We start from the raw sequence: 16,766 nt of genomic DNA, 5'->3' as shown, positions 1-16,766 counted from the left end.
GAGGGCGTGAACAGGAGTGTATCCAACACAAGAAGTGAGCTTGAACGCTGCTGCCAAACTCAGTCTCCATGCTGCATTTGCAATACCTTTCCTTCACCTTGGCATCTGCGCTCTGAAATTTGCGAAGGGGCTGAGGGGATTTCAGCTGCCTGTGTGGTGACAAGGGTTCGGTGAAGGTTTCCTTGAAACGGTGAAATCAAAGCTGGATGCTGTTCTCCACCCCTGAGTTCACAGAACCCTCCAGGTAGGCCAGACACACCGTCCCAACAGCAGTGATATTTAAGGTACAAAAGGCAGCACACCTGACTGAATTCATTAGCGGCTATTTGAGCTCCTTCAGACAGGAACGCCTTTGAGGCTAAAGAGAGAAAACAGGGACACGGGCCATGGTGCTTCCTATCCAAAAATGGGTGGATAGAATTAAACACAATGGAGGAGACTCTTGCATAACTGCATGAGGGTTTGGCAAAGCTTTCCAAGTGCCTTCGTAAGACCTACCAGAGTTTTGGCAATGCCTAACTGTCCAAGGTATTAACATAGGTTTGCTGAAGCTCTGCTGAGTCTTTCCCTTTGTACGGTTGGAAAACAGCATTGCAATGGGATCACTGACAACTGGAACAAGAGAAACGTGTGCAACGTCTTGTGCATGTTCTTATGAGTGGCCATCTGGCTCCAGCAATGCCCTTGTTTTACACCCCACGCCACCTGCCAACTACAGTGTTTTAAAGCCTGAAACATGACCCTGTTGAGAAAGTGCAGTCCGTTTCACACCTATATCCACAGGGAAAGTGGATCTGCCCCAGACAGGCCACTGATTGCCTCTGGTTTTGTTTTTGTGTTCATTTAGCTCCTAAAACCAGATTTCCATTTTTATTTTTATTTATTTATTTATTTATTTTTTTTATTGCAGGGAAGGACATTGCATGGAAGAAAATGTGATTTTGTTGATATTTTCCTGAAACAAATTCCCCTGAAGGTGAAGCACCTACTTCTGCCTGTCCTGTGCATGTCTTGATATGTAATCGGACTCGCTCTGTGGGCATCTCAGGCGACCCGGCCCCGTGTTGCTAGGTGGTTCTTGATTGCATCTGGCCTGCAAGCTGTGCTTAGGTGGAATGTTAACGCTGGAAGATAATATTTTACTGTCTCCATTTATGCTCAGCTGACCATGACAGTGCCCTCCCCCATCTCCCCACTGAAGCTGCCAGGATTTGATCAGTACCAACGGCTACAGTGAGAGATTTTGCCAAGGGAGCCACTATCACCAAGGGAAAGCAGTCAGTAACTTTGAAACATGATCTTTCCTTTCAGTTACAACTGTTATCCACTAACAGGCCAATGTTCTATTGAGTTTTGGAAAGACAAACCACCAAAATATACAAGCCCGAGACTATGAAGGCTTAGTATTTGTGTAGACATATAAACATATATTTGCTGGGCTCAGCCAGGGGACACTAGTCTTAAATGACAAAATATAACAGGACAAATGGAAAAAATACTGTGTGCAAGTGTGTGTTGCAAAATGATTAAAGACACATGAAAACATACCCCTCTGACATTTAGATTTCTAAACTTTGACCTATGACTTGCACTTGTCATCACTATTCAGTGCCCATCTGAGGCATCTATAAAATGTGTCTTCCAGTTTCATCAGGCTTTTTCTTTTAATTGAAATACACCAGCTGCAGTCGAGTCATACATTTCCAAAATTACATTTTCAAATTTATTTTTAATTTCAGTTTGTTGGTCTAGTTTCTAAAATTTCAGTTTGCAGCTGAATCAGATGACTTGTCTTTATGCCCCTAGCTGACAGGTGAGAGTAAATTGTGCCCAACCGGAACAAACACGTGGGACCCACTTAATTCAGTTCACGTAACATTCACAGCTCGCGTGTGGTGCTTGGGAGTATTGTTGATCAACAACATGATGACAGACACTAAGCATGATTATGTCCTAAATCCATCAACAAGGGGCATTAAAAATTAGTTTGCAGAGACATTGTATTTTCATTGTCAAATCATTCTACATTTGCTTGAATTTTCATGTACCTCTGGCATTAATCATTGTATTAGTCTTACATCTGACAGAACAGAATCTAAATAATAAAATGAGAGGTGTCTATTATTAAGCTTTTATTCATTATGTCTAAAGTGATTTCCCTGTTTCAAGCAAAACAAATTACACAGACGGAACAATGATACTGCATCCATATATTTTCTGACAGCATACGGCTGCACAGTATGGATAAAGGGTTGCATATTTCCAAAATCGCTGTTTTTGTTCAGTTTATCTTCATCTACTATGTCTTTACTTCAGCAGTCATAAAGTCAGTCCAAAAGTAGGCTGACTACAAGCAGAGATTGGAAGTTTTACTAACCAACAATAGCATATACAATAGTGGCACCTATTGGTGCTGTACAGAGTATCACTTAAGAAAAACCAAGATGAATATTATCTGGTATGGATTTAGCATAGGGAGAAGTGCAATATTTTGGTGTTTCATGCAAACAACTAGCAGGGAAATATACAGTACCAGCAAAAAGTTTGGATACTTGTGTTAAAAAATGTTTTTTTTTTTTTTTCTTTCTAATTTGTCAAACACAAGTTTTATGGGACTGCCAATATGTGCCCAAACTTTTGACTGTTAATTTAACAGAAACATTCCAAATGTGGATGTGCACAATCTTTCAGCGATTTCATATATGAAACATGGGGTGCGCTGGTGCAACTGTCCCCCAGACAAACCACAAACTGTGCTGAAATGCAGACAAAGCAGCACAGAAAGACCACTGTCACTCATACTTTTTACTGCCTGGTTCCTTGAGCAGCACAGGCAACACATGAAATCAAACTCCACCATTGCTCGGCTGAAAAAAGAAGGTTCTTTATCAGAATTTGAAGAATCAAATATAGATCCTTAAACAGGGACATATTTACATACAGTACAAAAATGATTCACACACACACATTTTCTGAACCGCTTGTCCCATACGGGGTCGGATTCATTTGGGATATTAAAAAAAAAACAACACTGCTTGTATGAAGGTGTCTACCGCATTCAAGCACCGCTAAACATAAGACACAGAACAGAACAGGAATATGTGTTCCTTTAAGAATTACAGGTAATGCACTGACATGATTATGGCAGGACTGACACCTGAACCAACCATAATATTAAAAGCTACACATGGCATGTTTTAAAGCAGGAGCTCCTGCAAAAGGCACGATAAAGCCAGAGTGGGAATTTTTAAGGACATCTTACATGAAGACATTGAGGGTACTTGGGAAGAAACACACACTGACCGCCTGTCATTCGTGAATCAGGTAAGACTGAGTTTGTTTCTCAGAGAGGTGTCAGTGAGTGGCTGACACCTGTGCAGGGGCAGTGCCCCCTGCCTGCAGGCTGAGGAAGTGCTCTACGGTACTGTGGAAAGCAGAGGAGCCTAGCTGGACGGGGCACACAGGAGCCAGGCGGTGCCCATCCTGGAAGGCCTGCTTCACAAGAGTGTAGCTACCATAAAGGTCCTCTCTGGGAAAGGTGAGGAGCTCCGCTAGCAGGACTAACTCTGGGTCAAGTGACAGCTCAGAAGTGGAGAAGGCAGGTGCTGCAGAAAAAATATGACTGGAGTGACTGCTACTGCATGTGGTTGAGGAAGTGGAGTCTCTGCCTTTCCTCGCAGAAGACATGCCTTCATTAACTGGTGGTAAAGAGCCAGGGGCTCTCAGGAGCCTGGGTTTCAAAGACAGCATTTTACTCTGCAGGATTACCCTGGGATGAAATACCCAGTCGCTATGGCTCAGCTGGCTGAGAAAGCAACTCTCAGACATGTCCGTATCTGCTGACAGCAGAGGGGCTGTATCAAGGGACGTCACATCTTCAATACACAGCTTCCCAACAGGGTTTCCGCAGCATTTCATGGGTTTGTCCATATCCCTGTCTACACTAATGTCCATTTCCTCAGAGAGGTCTATGATGTCAGCCTTGGAAACACAAGGTGTCTTTTGGGGGGACTCAAACACCACACCACAGGCGGTACGCCTACTGACCTTGGGCAAGGGGGTTGGGAAAATGGGCTCTGGGTCCAGCCTTCTCATCATACAGTTGCGGACAGACTGAGGCACAATAACAGGGTACCTCTGTTTGCGTGGGGAGATGAGGGAGGAGAGCTGAGGGACACATGGGCCCACAATGGGCACCAGAGAGGCAGGGCGCAGGGCAGAGACAAAGTCTTCCAGCTCCCGGAAGGAGGAGTGGTCCGAGTAGGGCACCACATGGATGTTGGGGTGGAAAGATGCCACGGGTCGGCCGGTGGGCAGGATGGCCAATGTGGGGCGCTGCAGGTTCCATGCCAGCAGGCTGGCAGCTCGCACCTCAGACCGATCCACCACTCGGATGCGGCCGGCACCAGGTTCGGTGGTGAAGACGTCTGGCAGCTCCAGAGTCCGCAGTGTCTCCATCCTCTGGGGGCTCACTTCCACCCATGTGCGGAACTCCAGTGCCAGTTGTATCAGAAGAGTTTCCTTGCCCAGGGAACACAGGCCTGCAGGTGCACAAACACACCACTCACCTAAACACAGGAACAAGGCACACCCAACACCGGAATCGTGCGCCTGGGTGTGGGAGGAGCATAAAAGCAACAGATGCAAGTATTCCAGGTGTCATGCATGGCCCCACTGGATTCAACCCACACCTCCATCTCCTATTCCACTGAAATGAACTACAGCACTTACAGAAACAGAGTACTGAGGCCGCGAGCCCTCACCAATGACCACATCGTGTCCTGGATGCGCACGGATGATCTCTTTGATTTGCTGAGTGGCTTGCTGACGGGAGGGAAGTGTGCGGGTGGGGTCACAGTGGGTGTTGTCGAGGTACAGGACATCAATGGTAGTGTGGGACCTGAGACAGGGCTCGCGAAGCATGGTAGGTGTATAGCGAAAGTCCCCTGCAATGACACACATTCCACACCCTGAGCTGCAGGTTGCTCTGTCATATACTGTACTTTATTAAAGAAATTAATCAAAACTAATAATTGTCAGGCTTATGCCAGGGTTCCAGTTTTCTGGAACAATACATTACTGGTTGGTTATTAATGAATTAATAATTCAATGAATTTAATGTATTTTTATTAGCAGCAGAATGGTCTCTTGAGGTAGGAAACAAATCACATTTAAAAGTTCAGCCAAACAAGGGAAACAGGACATAAAACTCATCTTCAATAACCGTAACTAATCCAAAAACAAATTTGTCTTCTACATGTGCTCCTCTGTGAACAAAGCCCTGCAAACCTGTGTAGAGGATGGTGCCAAAGTAGCCCTGAAAGAGGAACATGACGGCCCCTGGACAGTGATTGGCATCCATCAGCGTGACAGTGAGCGTCTCCTTGCCCACGTCGTCCAATGGAAGAAGGTGCGCCTCTCCCACCTCGAGAGGGTGGATCCATTTCTCCTTCACCTGGAGTTCAGTTGGGCAAACGGACACAAGGACACAAGTGAGCCCCAATCCTCGGAATAGTACACCATTTCAATCATGAGGCAAAGCGCTTTAAAATTTGGTATAATTTTATTACTTATACTGGTACTTTCCTTTCAAATAAGTACTGAATATAAAGAAACATTATTATTAAAAACATACTAATTTTTGCAATGCCTGCAAGTCACTGCACAGAAAAGCGAAACAAAAGAACAGGCAGACAATTCAATGATTCTCAAGGGGAAATTCAGTTGCAAAGAAAATAACTAATCAGCTGAATGTAATTTAACATGAAAACCTGCGATAACATTTACTAATTTAGCTGACACTTTTCTCCAAAGCAACTTACAACGTTAAAGTTAATTATTTACCCATTTATACAGCTGGTAATTTTACTGGAGCAATTTAGGGTAAGTACCTTGCTTAAGGATACTACAGCCAGAGATAGGGATCAAACCCATGACTTTTTAGAGCCAAAGGTAGCAGCTCTAAGCACTACACTACCAGCTGTCCCTGAGAAAGACAGACACGCCGATTATAGTCCATATCTGGTATTCCTGAGTGTCGGTGATTTATAACAAATGTTTTATGTTTATGGGACGAACATGTCAACTACCAGCTTTTAGCGACAATCTGCGGAAACATATACATTGCATGTATTTGCCGAGATTAAATATATTTTGAACAGGTTTTCTGATCGAAAACTCATACCCGGGGTCACAATTTTCCACAATTATTAGAACAGCGGAGCTAAGAACAAGTGTAAGAGGACATCAGTGTGTTGACAGGCATGGAAAATAGCTATGCAGCAGGAGGTGGAGCGGTTAGCGCTGCTTTCCTGTCATCAGAAGGTTACTGGTTCAAGTTGGGACAGCTAGTAGTGTAGGGGTTAGAACTGCAGCCTTTGGACCCTAAGGTCACAGGTTCAATCCCCACCTCCAATTACAATAGCGCTGAGCAAAGTACTTACCCTAAATTGCTCTAGTAAAATTACCTAGCTGTATAAATGGGTAAATATCAAAGAGCTCGAGGATACACGTGGGCGCGCGTGCGCGCGCACACACACACACAAACCTGCAGTTTCAGTCCGAGCAGTTTGGCACTGATCGGGGAGCAGTACAGTGGCCGGTTGGCCCACGTAGACGTCAGGCCGCACGTGTGGTCACTGTGCGCGTGCGACAGGAAGAAGAGGCGCACGTGACTGCACTTGCGCACGTGCCAGTAGTCCACAGCCAGGGGCGTGTTGGGAATCACCTTTCCGTTCATCTCCGCGCGGGGGGGGGCTTCTGCACGGCTGAATATTAACGAGAAGAAATTATTAAATGACTGAGGGTAATCTGATGAAAAGTAACTTGAAACGGCGAAGTATTTTCTGGTCGCCGATACTGGTTTTGTTCTCCTTCATCATCACAACATCCGTCGGTCACTCGGGAATCGCCACCCGCTGCCCCGTCCCGTGCTGTGTGTCGCGCCGCTAGACACACAGGGTAGCCCCGGTTCGTAATTGGAAAAATCTCACTCACACACAGACAGAGTCATACACGAGCAATTTACAGTAATTACTAATCGATGGCCATGAAACACAACTAGTGCCTTGCTTTGGACTGTGGGCCGGAACAACTGAGAGGTGGGGGGGGTGATACTCACTCACTCACTCACTCTGCTGCTGGACCCCCCCGGCACTGCGGCAGCCAGGCATCAAGCAGCCTGAAGCCTCACCCCAAACAACACAGCCTAAGCAGCGTGAAAGGCTGTTAGCAGACTTGTAGTGAAGATTATGCAGCGAATGACAAAGTCGCAAGACTACATCCGAATTATCACAGAATACTGAAATTCCACGAAAACGAACCATACCTTTTGTCTATGCCGCCATTTTTCAGATTTTCTGCCCACGCCTTCCGAGTACGGATTTAATGGACAAACATTTCAACCAATAACCGTTGAGGAGGTAACAGTTCCATGCAATAAAAGGAAGAATTTTGCTTTTGAGAGCCCGCCCTCTTAAATTTCTACCAATCCTGAGCGGCCAGTATGCGTCAACTGCGGACATGCCTTTACTAAAGGCTTTAGTTGCACTACGTGGGACTGGAAAGTAAATAATAATGAATTCTACGTTTCTGTGATGAAATAATTGAAATCATGGTTTCTGGTTCTGGCTCCAGTTCTAGCAGCAGACTGTTCTCAGTGCTATGCAGTGCGCTGCGATTTGTCATTTGCTTCATTTTAATCGAAATTTTCTTCTTCTTCTTCTTCTTCTTCTTCTTATTATTATTATTATTATTATTGCCTATTTTGTTAGCAAAATGTGAAATAAAACAATGTCTAGTCCACACTGACTCTGCCTCCTTATGCAATCATTTCCAAAACCATACATACCCTGGTATGTCGTAGTAATTTTAGGTTTTGTCGTATTTAGTAAGTGTAATCTGCGTTATTTTGTCTTAAAGATTCTGAATTGCTGAACTATTTAAGTGCAGTTGGTTTGTTTCTTTCCACCATAAACCAATGATCATCACACGACTCACTGCATACTTTTATCAAAATATCCATGATTCCTGATTACCTTCTTAGTAATTTTTTTTTTTCTTTTTGACATACATACAAACAATTGCATTATATTACAAGAGTAGCTGCACAGAGGTTTATCTGGGCATGATCGTAAAGTTATACTGCATTAGTAGTGCCTTTGAGTTTTTTCTGATAGAAAAGTGACAAGGGAGTGATGAACAGATGTGATTAGATAGATGATGAATAAAAAAATCAGATTCCTTCACTTTTCATTGATATTTTCGGTATTTGGTTTTGCATGGAAAATATCAAAGCCTAGAAGATTACACAGTGGTTAGAGACATACCCTTCTAACTCAAAGCAACCATTTACCTTCTTGGAGGTACAATTCTACAAGTTATTTAAAGACAACAGCTTCAAGTAAAATAACCATCTTTATTCATGGGTAAAACTGCAAGTCAATATGGAAAAGGTGCCTGCAAAGAAGTGATATGAATAAAACTCCTCACCTAAAATACCAACGTGACCAATTGTGTAAAACACGTTATGTGAACACAAAGGTAACAAATACATTCCTGGGAAGGTTACAAAAATGAAACTGCATTTTTAGTGAGCAAGAGTTATGAAACCGCCTGTTCAAATGCGTACTTGCTTAACATAAGGTATGATAAACAAGAGCATTTAAGTAGTTATGAAGGTGGAAAATACAATAGAAGGTGGGACCAGTTGTTGCTGAGTATTGTTGTCATGATTGTCAACCAGAACGATCTGTCCTTAACTTGTGTCCGTAGGTTTGAAAAAGGAATATGTCCATGTGATTGCTCAAAACCAACCAATCGGTCTCGTAGCACTCTGCGATTTTAAACTGAAAATTTAGTAAAGAACTGAATGGAAAATTTGCTACTGTGTTCTTCAGAATGGAAGAAGGTTGCTGATTCTTGGAGCACCAGCAAATTACTGGCATTTACATTTTTAGCCACATAGCAACCACAATACTGAACAGAGCAGATTAAAACGATCCGGGAGAAGAAAAAAAAAAGAAAAACATAATTAAGGAAAGATAATACATTCTGAAGCAGTTTTATCAGCTCACTTCTGCTACCCAGGTGACTTCAAGCTGTCAAACTGGTTGAACAAGAATGGAGAATGGTAAATAGTTTTAGCAAGAAAGGTGTCAGAAGAAAGCTGAAAACTGAAATAGTCTGGAAAACTTTTCAAGTCAGAGAGAAGAATATGCACTAACCATTGCACAGTAAGTAGTAATGTGCAGTAATTTATAAAGTAATTAGCAAGAACCTGAGAAAATATCTCAAATAGTAGTGTGAAAATGCTCTAGAACGTCCTGTGCTCACTCAACAGTGTGCTGAATGCACTTAAGGAACTACTGAGAACATAAAATGTCTTTAATAGCAGAGAAGAAATGAATTTTGACCTTGGATTTATTAAAGTTCTGTAGGAAAAATGTACATTGGTAATTTTACTAGGCCAGGATGCACTCTGAGGTTGTAAATTGTCAATTTTGCTATGAACTGAACTGCTGAATGACTATATCTGCTATATCTATCAAACAACAGAAAAAGTAACATTATCTAGAGATTGTATTTTATATAAATATAATTAGTTTCAAACTTTTCAGTTGAAACACTAAAATTTGCTTTCATTTTCAGGACTTTTTTTAGTTCAGGTCTTTAATATTTCTCAAGACCTCTGATATGAGCCTCCCCATGGATTGTGATACCCCTGAAAGAGACATGGATTCTGAGGGTACAAGGTGAGAGAAGCTGTGTGTGTCTTCCCCTGAAAGTGTGAAAGAACACTAGAAATATAATTAATTTTAGTTTTGTTTCCTAACAGAATTTAAAACATAAGATTACAGTAAATTCTCTTCCCTGCTAACACTCCGCCATACAGTATAAATTATTTTAATGTCACATCCAAAATTTTTAACATGTTAATTCACACACACACACACACACACACACACACACATTATCAGAACCGCTTGTCCCATACGGGGTCACGGGGAACCGGAGCCTACCCGGCAACACAGGGCGTAAGGCTGGAAGGGGAGGGGGACACACCCAGGACGGGACGCCAGTCCGCCGCAAGGCACCCCAAGTGGGACACGAACCCCAGACCCACCAGAGAGCAGGACCGCGCCACCGCGCCACCGCGCCCCCTTGCTAATTCACAAATCAGAAAAAAAAAAATCTTTCAGTACTTCTGGGTACAAAAATGTAGAGCAGTGATTATTTCACCCACCACATGATCCCCTCTTTACTGTTTAGTGTACAGGGCACATGGATCTTCTGATCTTTTATTTTTATTACAAGTGTACTTCAGTAGAAGCAATGTTATAGAATATTGAAAAAAGGAAAAGTTAAACAAGCAAAGTTGTTATTATTATCCATCCATCCATTTTCTTGACCACTTAGTCCAGGGTCGTGGTGGCAACAGGGAGAACAGAGAAACCCAGAAACCCCTCTACCTCGCAACTTCCACCCGCTCAACCCGGGGGATCCCCAGCCACTTCCAGGTTAACTGGGAGATTACATTACATTTCTTTATTTAGCAGACACTTTTCTCCAAAGCAACTTCCAATGAATTATATGTAGTGTTATTAGCCCACACACCTTATTCACCAAGGTGACTTACACTGCTAGATACACTACTTATAATGGGTCACTCATCCATACATCAATGGGACACACTCTCTCTGTCACTCACATACTATGGGTGAACCTGAAGAGCATGTCTTTGGAATGTGGGAGGAAACCAGAGCATCCGGAGAAAACCCATGCAGACATGGGGAGAACATGCAAACTCCACACAGACTGAGCATAGATCGAACCCACCACCCAGGCACTGTGAGACAGCAGTGCTACTTGCTGTGCCACTGTGTCACCTTGCCCCCCGATATAATCTCTCCAGCCGGTCCTAAGCCGACCTCGGGCTCTCATCCTAGTTGGCCATGCCTGATATACCTCCACAGGGAAGCACCCAAGAGGCATCCGTACCAGATCCCCAAACCACCTCAGCTGGCTCCTCTCAATGCAGAGGAGTAGCGGCTCTCCTGTGAGTTCCTCCTGGATGGCCGAACTCCTCACCTTGTCATGGAGAGTGAGTCCCACCAACCTGTGGAGAAAACTCATTTCAGCCGCCTGCATCAGCGATCTTATTTTTTTGGTCATTACCCAGAGTTCATGACCATAGGTGAGGGTAGGGACATAGACCAGCCACTAAATAGAGAGCTTTACCTTATGGCTCAGCTCCCCCTTCACCACTACAGTCCAGTACAGCGACCGCATTACTGCTGCTGCTGCTCCCAGTCTGCAGCTGATCTCATGCTTCCTTCTCCCTTCACTCATGAATAAGACCCCAAGATACTTAAACTCCTCTACCTGGGGCACACACAACAGTCAGAGTTTTCCTCTCTGCAACCTTGAGCCGCCGGGACAAACTCCAACTGTATGGCAGCAAGCCGGGGGCTGATGAGTATCCCATACCTGCACGGTGCCTCTGACCCTGTGCAACTCCTGAGTAGGAGAGAGACCACCCCCTATCGAGGAGTCTGGTTTGAGAGCCAACACTGTGAGTGGAGGTCAGCTCAACTATATCTAGTTGGTATATCTCAACCTCCTGCACCAGTTCTGACTCCTTACCCCCAGTGAGATTACATTCTACGATCCAATAGCCAATTTCTACCATGAGGGTCCATGACGCCATATGCCACCCTGCCCCTCCTGCTGCCTGAAAGGCATTGCACCCGACCCCCATGCTGGACCACATGGCCCCCCATGTTGCCTTTTTGGGCTGAGCCCGGCTGGGTTACATTGGCTGCCTGGTCACCAGGTGCTCGCCTACAAACACTATCCTCAGGCCTGGCTCCAGGGGTAGGTCCCGGTGACCCTATTCCCGGCAGGCTACATGATGACTTGTTCACGTTTGCCACAGGGGTTTTTCACCATAGGGGTTTTTAATTATTATTATTTTTATTATTATTATTATTATGTTGGAGTTGCAGTTCAGGATTGATGCTGTTCTCAAATGTACTACAGCAGTTGCAGGGGTGGGACCTGTTCCATCATACAGAAGTTATGAAAACACTCAGGCACACACGCGCACAGAGTTGGAAACCGCTTGTCCTGAGTTGGGTTGTGGCAAGCTGGAGCCTAACTCGGCAGCACAGGGTGCAAGGCTGGAGGGGGAGGAGACACACCCCGGACAGGACGCCAGTCCATCACAAGGCACCCCAAGTGGGACTCGAACACTAGACACACCACATAACAAGACTGAGCCAAGCCCGCTGCAGCACTGTGCCACGGCGCCACTCCTATGAAAACACTGAATGAATTAATTAATTTTCAGAAACAGGTCCAGTTTAGGGTCTCATTAGTCCAGAGCCAATCTAGGGAAGCTTTCAGAGTAGTCAAATGCACAAAATTCCTTCTGTGACTATGAGTTAAAGATGTGGTGAGGGTTTGAGAAACACTAAACTGAAATACCTCTCTGTGTTCTGTTCACAGGGCTGGGAAGAGAACAAGCTCAACTGCACCCAGTGTTATTTCCTTAAAGAGTGATAATTCAATGATTCATCCAATATATTTTCATGATGAACCTCAACATGACCCAAGGTAGTTTTTGGATTCTGAACTTCTGGCTCAGATGCTTTTTGCTTTGACTGTCAGAGTTAAAAGACATTTCTTAATACATGCTTTAACTGACCTTACCTACAAAATATGATGCCATTTTACATGACTAGGTGCACCCTGTGGCACAAACACTGTTCTCTCATGATGTTTCCATTTTCCAGGATGGCAGTGCCCTTATACACAATGGATAAAGTCAAATGCCTTCCATTGCTTTCCCAGACACCAGATCTAATCATCTTTGAAATTTATAGAAAATTCTTGAGTGCAGAATTCAAAATACATTTTTCACCTCCTTCATCCATTCCTACACTTTATAGATTATGCGACCAGTTGTGATGTGACCATCACTGGACATATATATAACAGGAAGGAGACAAATGTATAAATTAAAGAAGGCCAGGGCAATACATGCACGCACAGTGGCTGAAGCTGCTTGTCCTGAGCAGGGTCGCGGCAAGCCGGAGCCTAACCCGGCAACACAGGGCATAGGGCTGGAGGGGGTAGGGATACACCCAGGACAGGACACCAGTCCGTCACAAGGCACCCCAAGCAGGACTCGAACCCCAGACCCACCAGAGAGGAGGACCCGGCCAAACCTGCTGCACCACCACACCCCCCAATATATGGGTTATATACCCTGAAATACCATTCTATCATATACTTTGTTACTTTTACTTCCATTGAAGATGGTTGCCAACAACACCATGAAGAAAAAAGATTAAGGTGTCATCTAAACATTCAGGATTTCAAAGAAAAAAAGCACTAGAAAAAGATTAAATACATTACAGTGGAGTACATTAGAAGTATACTGTAAAGTGCTCCATAATTATGGCTATATTCCAAATCAAAGATGGAAGAGACCCAACAGGAGAGCAACATTACATATTGAATGCAGCCTGCAGCCACAGTGTTTCTTTGAGCAGGTGAAAGATACAGTAGCGACAGAAAATAATCTTGTAGATGTTGTATGCCTTTGACCATTTTGCAGTGTGCTGATTTATTTTTATTTTTGTTGAAACATGTTTCATCAGCTGTTTCTTTTCTATTTTCTCAGGCCTAACATAAGGGATTTTAAAATAATGAAAAGGCATGACAATGACTTATGAAAATATGAACCTAGTGTTTATACAATGGGCTTTTAATTCAATACAACAGCACTTGGGCCCTTTATACACTCCGGAATATTCTGGAGATAATCTATATTTGTGGTCACCATTGTTCAATTCATGACTGCACTTAACTTAGAAATGTATCTGAACAGTGTGAGAAAGATTCAGACCCACACCCTCAAAGCCATGAACAATCAAAGCTACCCACTGTGTCACCATGGTGAAAGTGTGCTTAACCTCATTTTCTTCCTTGACTATGGGTTAATGATGTGGTGAGAGTGTGCGAAACACTAAACTACAGCAGTTGCAGGGGTGAGAATTGGTCTATCAATGCAGAAGTTATAAAAACACTGAACGAATTAATTAATTTTCAGAAACAGGTCCACTTTAGGGTCTCAGTAGTCCAGAGCCAATCTAGGGAAGCTTTCAGAGCAGTCAAATGCACAAAATTCCTTCTGTGACTATGAGTTAAAGATGTGGTGAGGGTTTGAGAAACACACACACATTTTCAGAACCGCTTGTTCCATACGAGGTCGCAGGGAACCGGAGCCTACCCGGCAACACAGGGTGTAGGGCCGTAGGGGGAGGGGACACACCCAGGACGGGACACCAGTCCATCGCAAAGCGCCCCAAGTGGGACTCGAACCCCAGACCCACTAGAAAGCAGGACCTGGTCCAACCCACTGTACTACTGTGCCCCCTGGCTTGAGAAACACTAAACTGAAATACCTCTCTGTGTTCTGTTCACAGGGCTGGGAAGAGAACAAGCTCAACTGCACCCAGTGTTATTTCCTTAAAGAGTGATAATTCAATGATTCATCCAATATATTTTCATGATGAACCTCAACATGACCCAAGGTAGTTTTTGGATTCTGAACTTCTGGCTCAGATGCTTTTTGCTTTGACTGTCGGAGTTACAAGACATTTCTTAATACATGCTTTAACTGACCTTACCTACAAAATATGATGCCATTTTACATGACTAGGTGCACCCTGTGGCACAAACACTGTTCTCTCATGATGTTTCCATATTCCAGGATGGCAATGCCCTCATACACAATGGATAAAGTCAAATGCCTTCCATTGCTTTCCGAGACACCAGATCTAAACATCACTGAACAGAAAAGGCTGTATGGTTGCTGTGTGGTGTCATTACAGTACCATTACTTATTGTATTACATAAGTTGCAGTACTAATCGGTAGTACTGCTATGGGCTGATCAATGAGAGTGACCTGAAAGAGAATCCAACTCTTGCCCGGGTGCTCTAGGCAAACTATGTTGCCTAATAATAAATGTTTTGTGCTGTTTTTCCTTTTTCCATCTAGAGACCCACAGAAGGAGAATGATTCTGTTCAGAATCCTAAAACTGATTTTTCATCTGTATTTAAGGTGAGATTTTAGTGCTACTGTTACAACTTGCATTGTTTATACTTTGATTATATATTTTGTTGTATTTTAATCTGGAAATTTAAGTTAGTGTACCTGAAAAGTAAAATATATATTTAAAAAGAAATTATTTTTCTGAATGTAGCGGGGGGCATGGTGGCGAGGTGGGTTGGACCGGGTCCTGCTCTCTGGTGGGTCTGGGGTTCGGGTCCTGCTTGAGGTGCCTTGCGATGGACTGGTGTCCCGTCCTGGGTGTGTCCCCTCCCCCTGCAGCCTTGTGCCCTGTGTTGCTGGGTTGGGCTCCAGCTCCATGCGACCCTGTATGGGACAAGTGGTTCAGATGGTGTGTGTGTGTGTGTGTATTTTTCTGAAAGTATCTTCTGTTTGAAAGTATACATCTAAACCCCCTCAGTTTGAGAAATTTTAACCTGTCTCTTCATTTTACCTGAAGAAATAGTTTAAAGAGCTATTTGTAAATGTCAACGTCTCGGGATGTGATGGAGCTGATCAAAATCTGTATCAGCTGAATGCAGATTTAAACTTATAAATCCATACGGATGCGAACGTGGATGCAGTTTTTACACACAGACACAATGTCTACAACAGCTTGTCCCACCCGGAGCCTAATCCAGCAACACAGGGTGCAAGACTGGAGGGGGTGGGGATACACCCCAGAGGGGATGCCACTCCTCCGCAAGGACTCTCAAGCAGGGCTCAAACCCCAGACCCACCATGCAGTGGGACCCAGCCAAGCCAGCTATGCCACTAACCCCCCCCATCAATATATGGTTTTTACTGCAAATTAAAATGGAAATTATAAATTTTACAAAGCCACACGCACATATCAATTAGAAAATAAAAATAAATATTTATCTGGTTTCAACTTTACATACAGGAGTAATTTTCCTTTTCAGCAATTCAAAAAACACTGGTTTATGCTGAAATGAAATATTAGTGAAAATATAAACATTAATTTGTATCAGTATTTAAAATCTTAAAAGCTCAAAACAAGCTGCATGTGAACTTACACAAATCGTAGTACACTACACAAAACACCACAATGACATACATGGCATGCAAAGTCTTACAAAGTAGGCCTATTGCATGTCATTGCATAATCAATATGTAAATAGATGCGCAAACTGAATAGTGATTTGCTTATAAAGGTGTGTACTGTACAATCACAGTGTCTCTCAAGTACATCTAGACTTAATGGACAGCAATGCATATACATATAAAATAAAGCTTATAATGAGTTGCGCTGCTTTGACCACTTTTATTTTTGTTTTAAATCAAATTCGTGTCTGGTGAAAAAGCATTGATAAAATTCAATGGTTTTTGGATCTGTCAATCACTTTTGAAATTTGACAACAGTCAAATTCAGATTTGAACTTTGTCATATCCCTGTCAAAATCTATTTAATCTTGTCCACGAAGTAAATGTCAAGTGGCATGCTGGCACAGGGAGTAGCACTGCTGTCTCACAGCTCCTGGGTGGTGCAAGAGAATGTGGGTTTGATTTCCCCCCCTCAGTCTCTGTGGGGTTTGTATGTTCTCGCTCTGTCTTCGTGGGTTTCCATCACGGAAGCCCTTCCCCCATGACAAGGCACAATGGCACATTGAGTAGTGTTGCTGTCT

At 43.6% G+C, this 16,766-nt stretch overlaps 1 protein-coding gene across 3 annotated transcripts; it reads right to left on the bottom strand.

Annotated features, from left to right (window-relative positions):
• Positions 1-1,779: 1,779 nt before the first annotated feature.
• Positions 1,780-7,397, bottom strand: dclre1b (DNA cross-link repair 1B). Of its 3 annotated transcripts, XM_018760219.2 has the most exons (6): positions 7,328-7,397; positions 7,129-7,207; positions 6,548-6,767; positions 5,290-5,455; positions 4,764-4,946; positions 1,780-4,541 (listed from the first exon to the last, which is right to left on the bottom strand). In XM_018760219.2, the coding sequence occupies exons 2-6, from the start codon at positions 7,170-7,172 to the stop codon at positions 3,355-3,357; spliced, it is 1,800 nt and encodes a 599-aa protein (XP_018615735.2). In that variant the 5' UTR covers positions 7,173-7,207; positions 7,328-7,397; the 3' UTR covers positions 1,780-3,354. The 3 variants fall into 3 exon arrangements, with proteins under 3 accessions (XP_018615735.2, XP_018615736.2, XP_018615734.2); XM_018760220.2 differs by lacking the exon at positions 7,129-7,207 and having other exon boundaries at positions 7,328-7,356; XM_018760218.2 differs by having other exon boundaries at positions 7,129-7,353.
• Positions 7,398-16,766: the final 9,369 nt, after the last annotated feature.

Source organism: Scleropages formosus, chromosome 19 (assembly GCF_900964775.1).
Source record: "Scleropages formosus chromosome 19, fSclFor1.1, whole genome shotgun sequence".
Taxonomy (NCBI): Eukaryota; Metazoa; Chordata; class Actinopteri; order Osteoglossiformes; family Osteoglossidae; genus Scleropages; species Scleropages formosus.
The sequence above is the reverse complement of the archived record's forward strand: the minus strand, read 5'-3'. Positions and strand labels throughout refer to the sequence as shown.

What these genes read in the sequence shown, in the direction of transcription:
- dclre1b (XM_018760218.2), bottom strand. Translation starts at nt 7,325, where the DNA reads ATGGTTCGTTTTCGTGGAATTTCAGTATTCTGTGATAATTCGGATGTA. An exon ending in GGGGTCCAGCAGCAGAGTGA is followed by an intron (nt 6,768 to 7,128) that starts GTGAGTGAGTGA and finishes GTTAATATTCAG; the next exon opens with CCGTGCAGAAGCCCCCCCCC. An exon ending in TGGCACCATCCTCTACACAG is followed by an intron (nt 4,947 to 5,289) that starts GTTTGCAGGGCT and finishes GTGTCATTGCAG; the next exon opens with GGGACTTTCGCTATACACCT.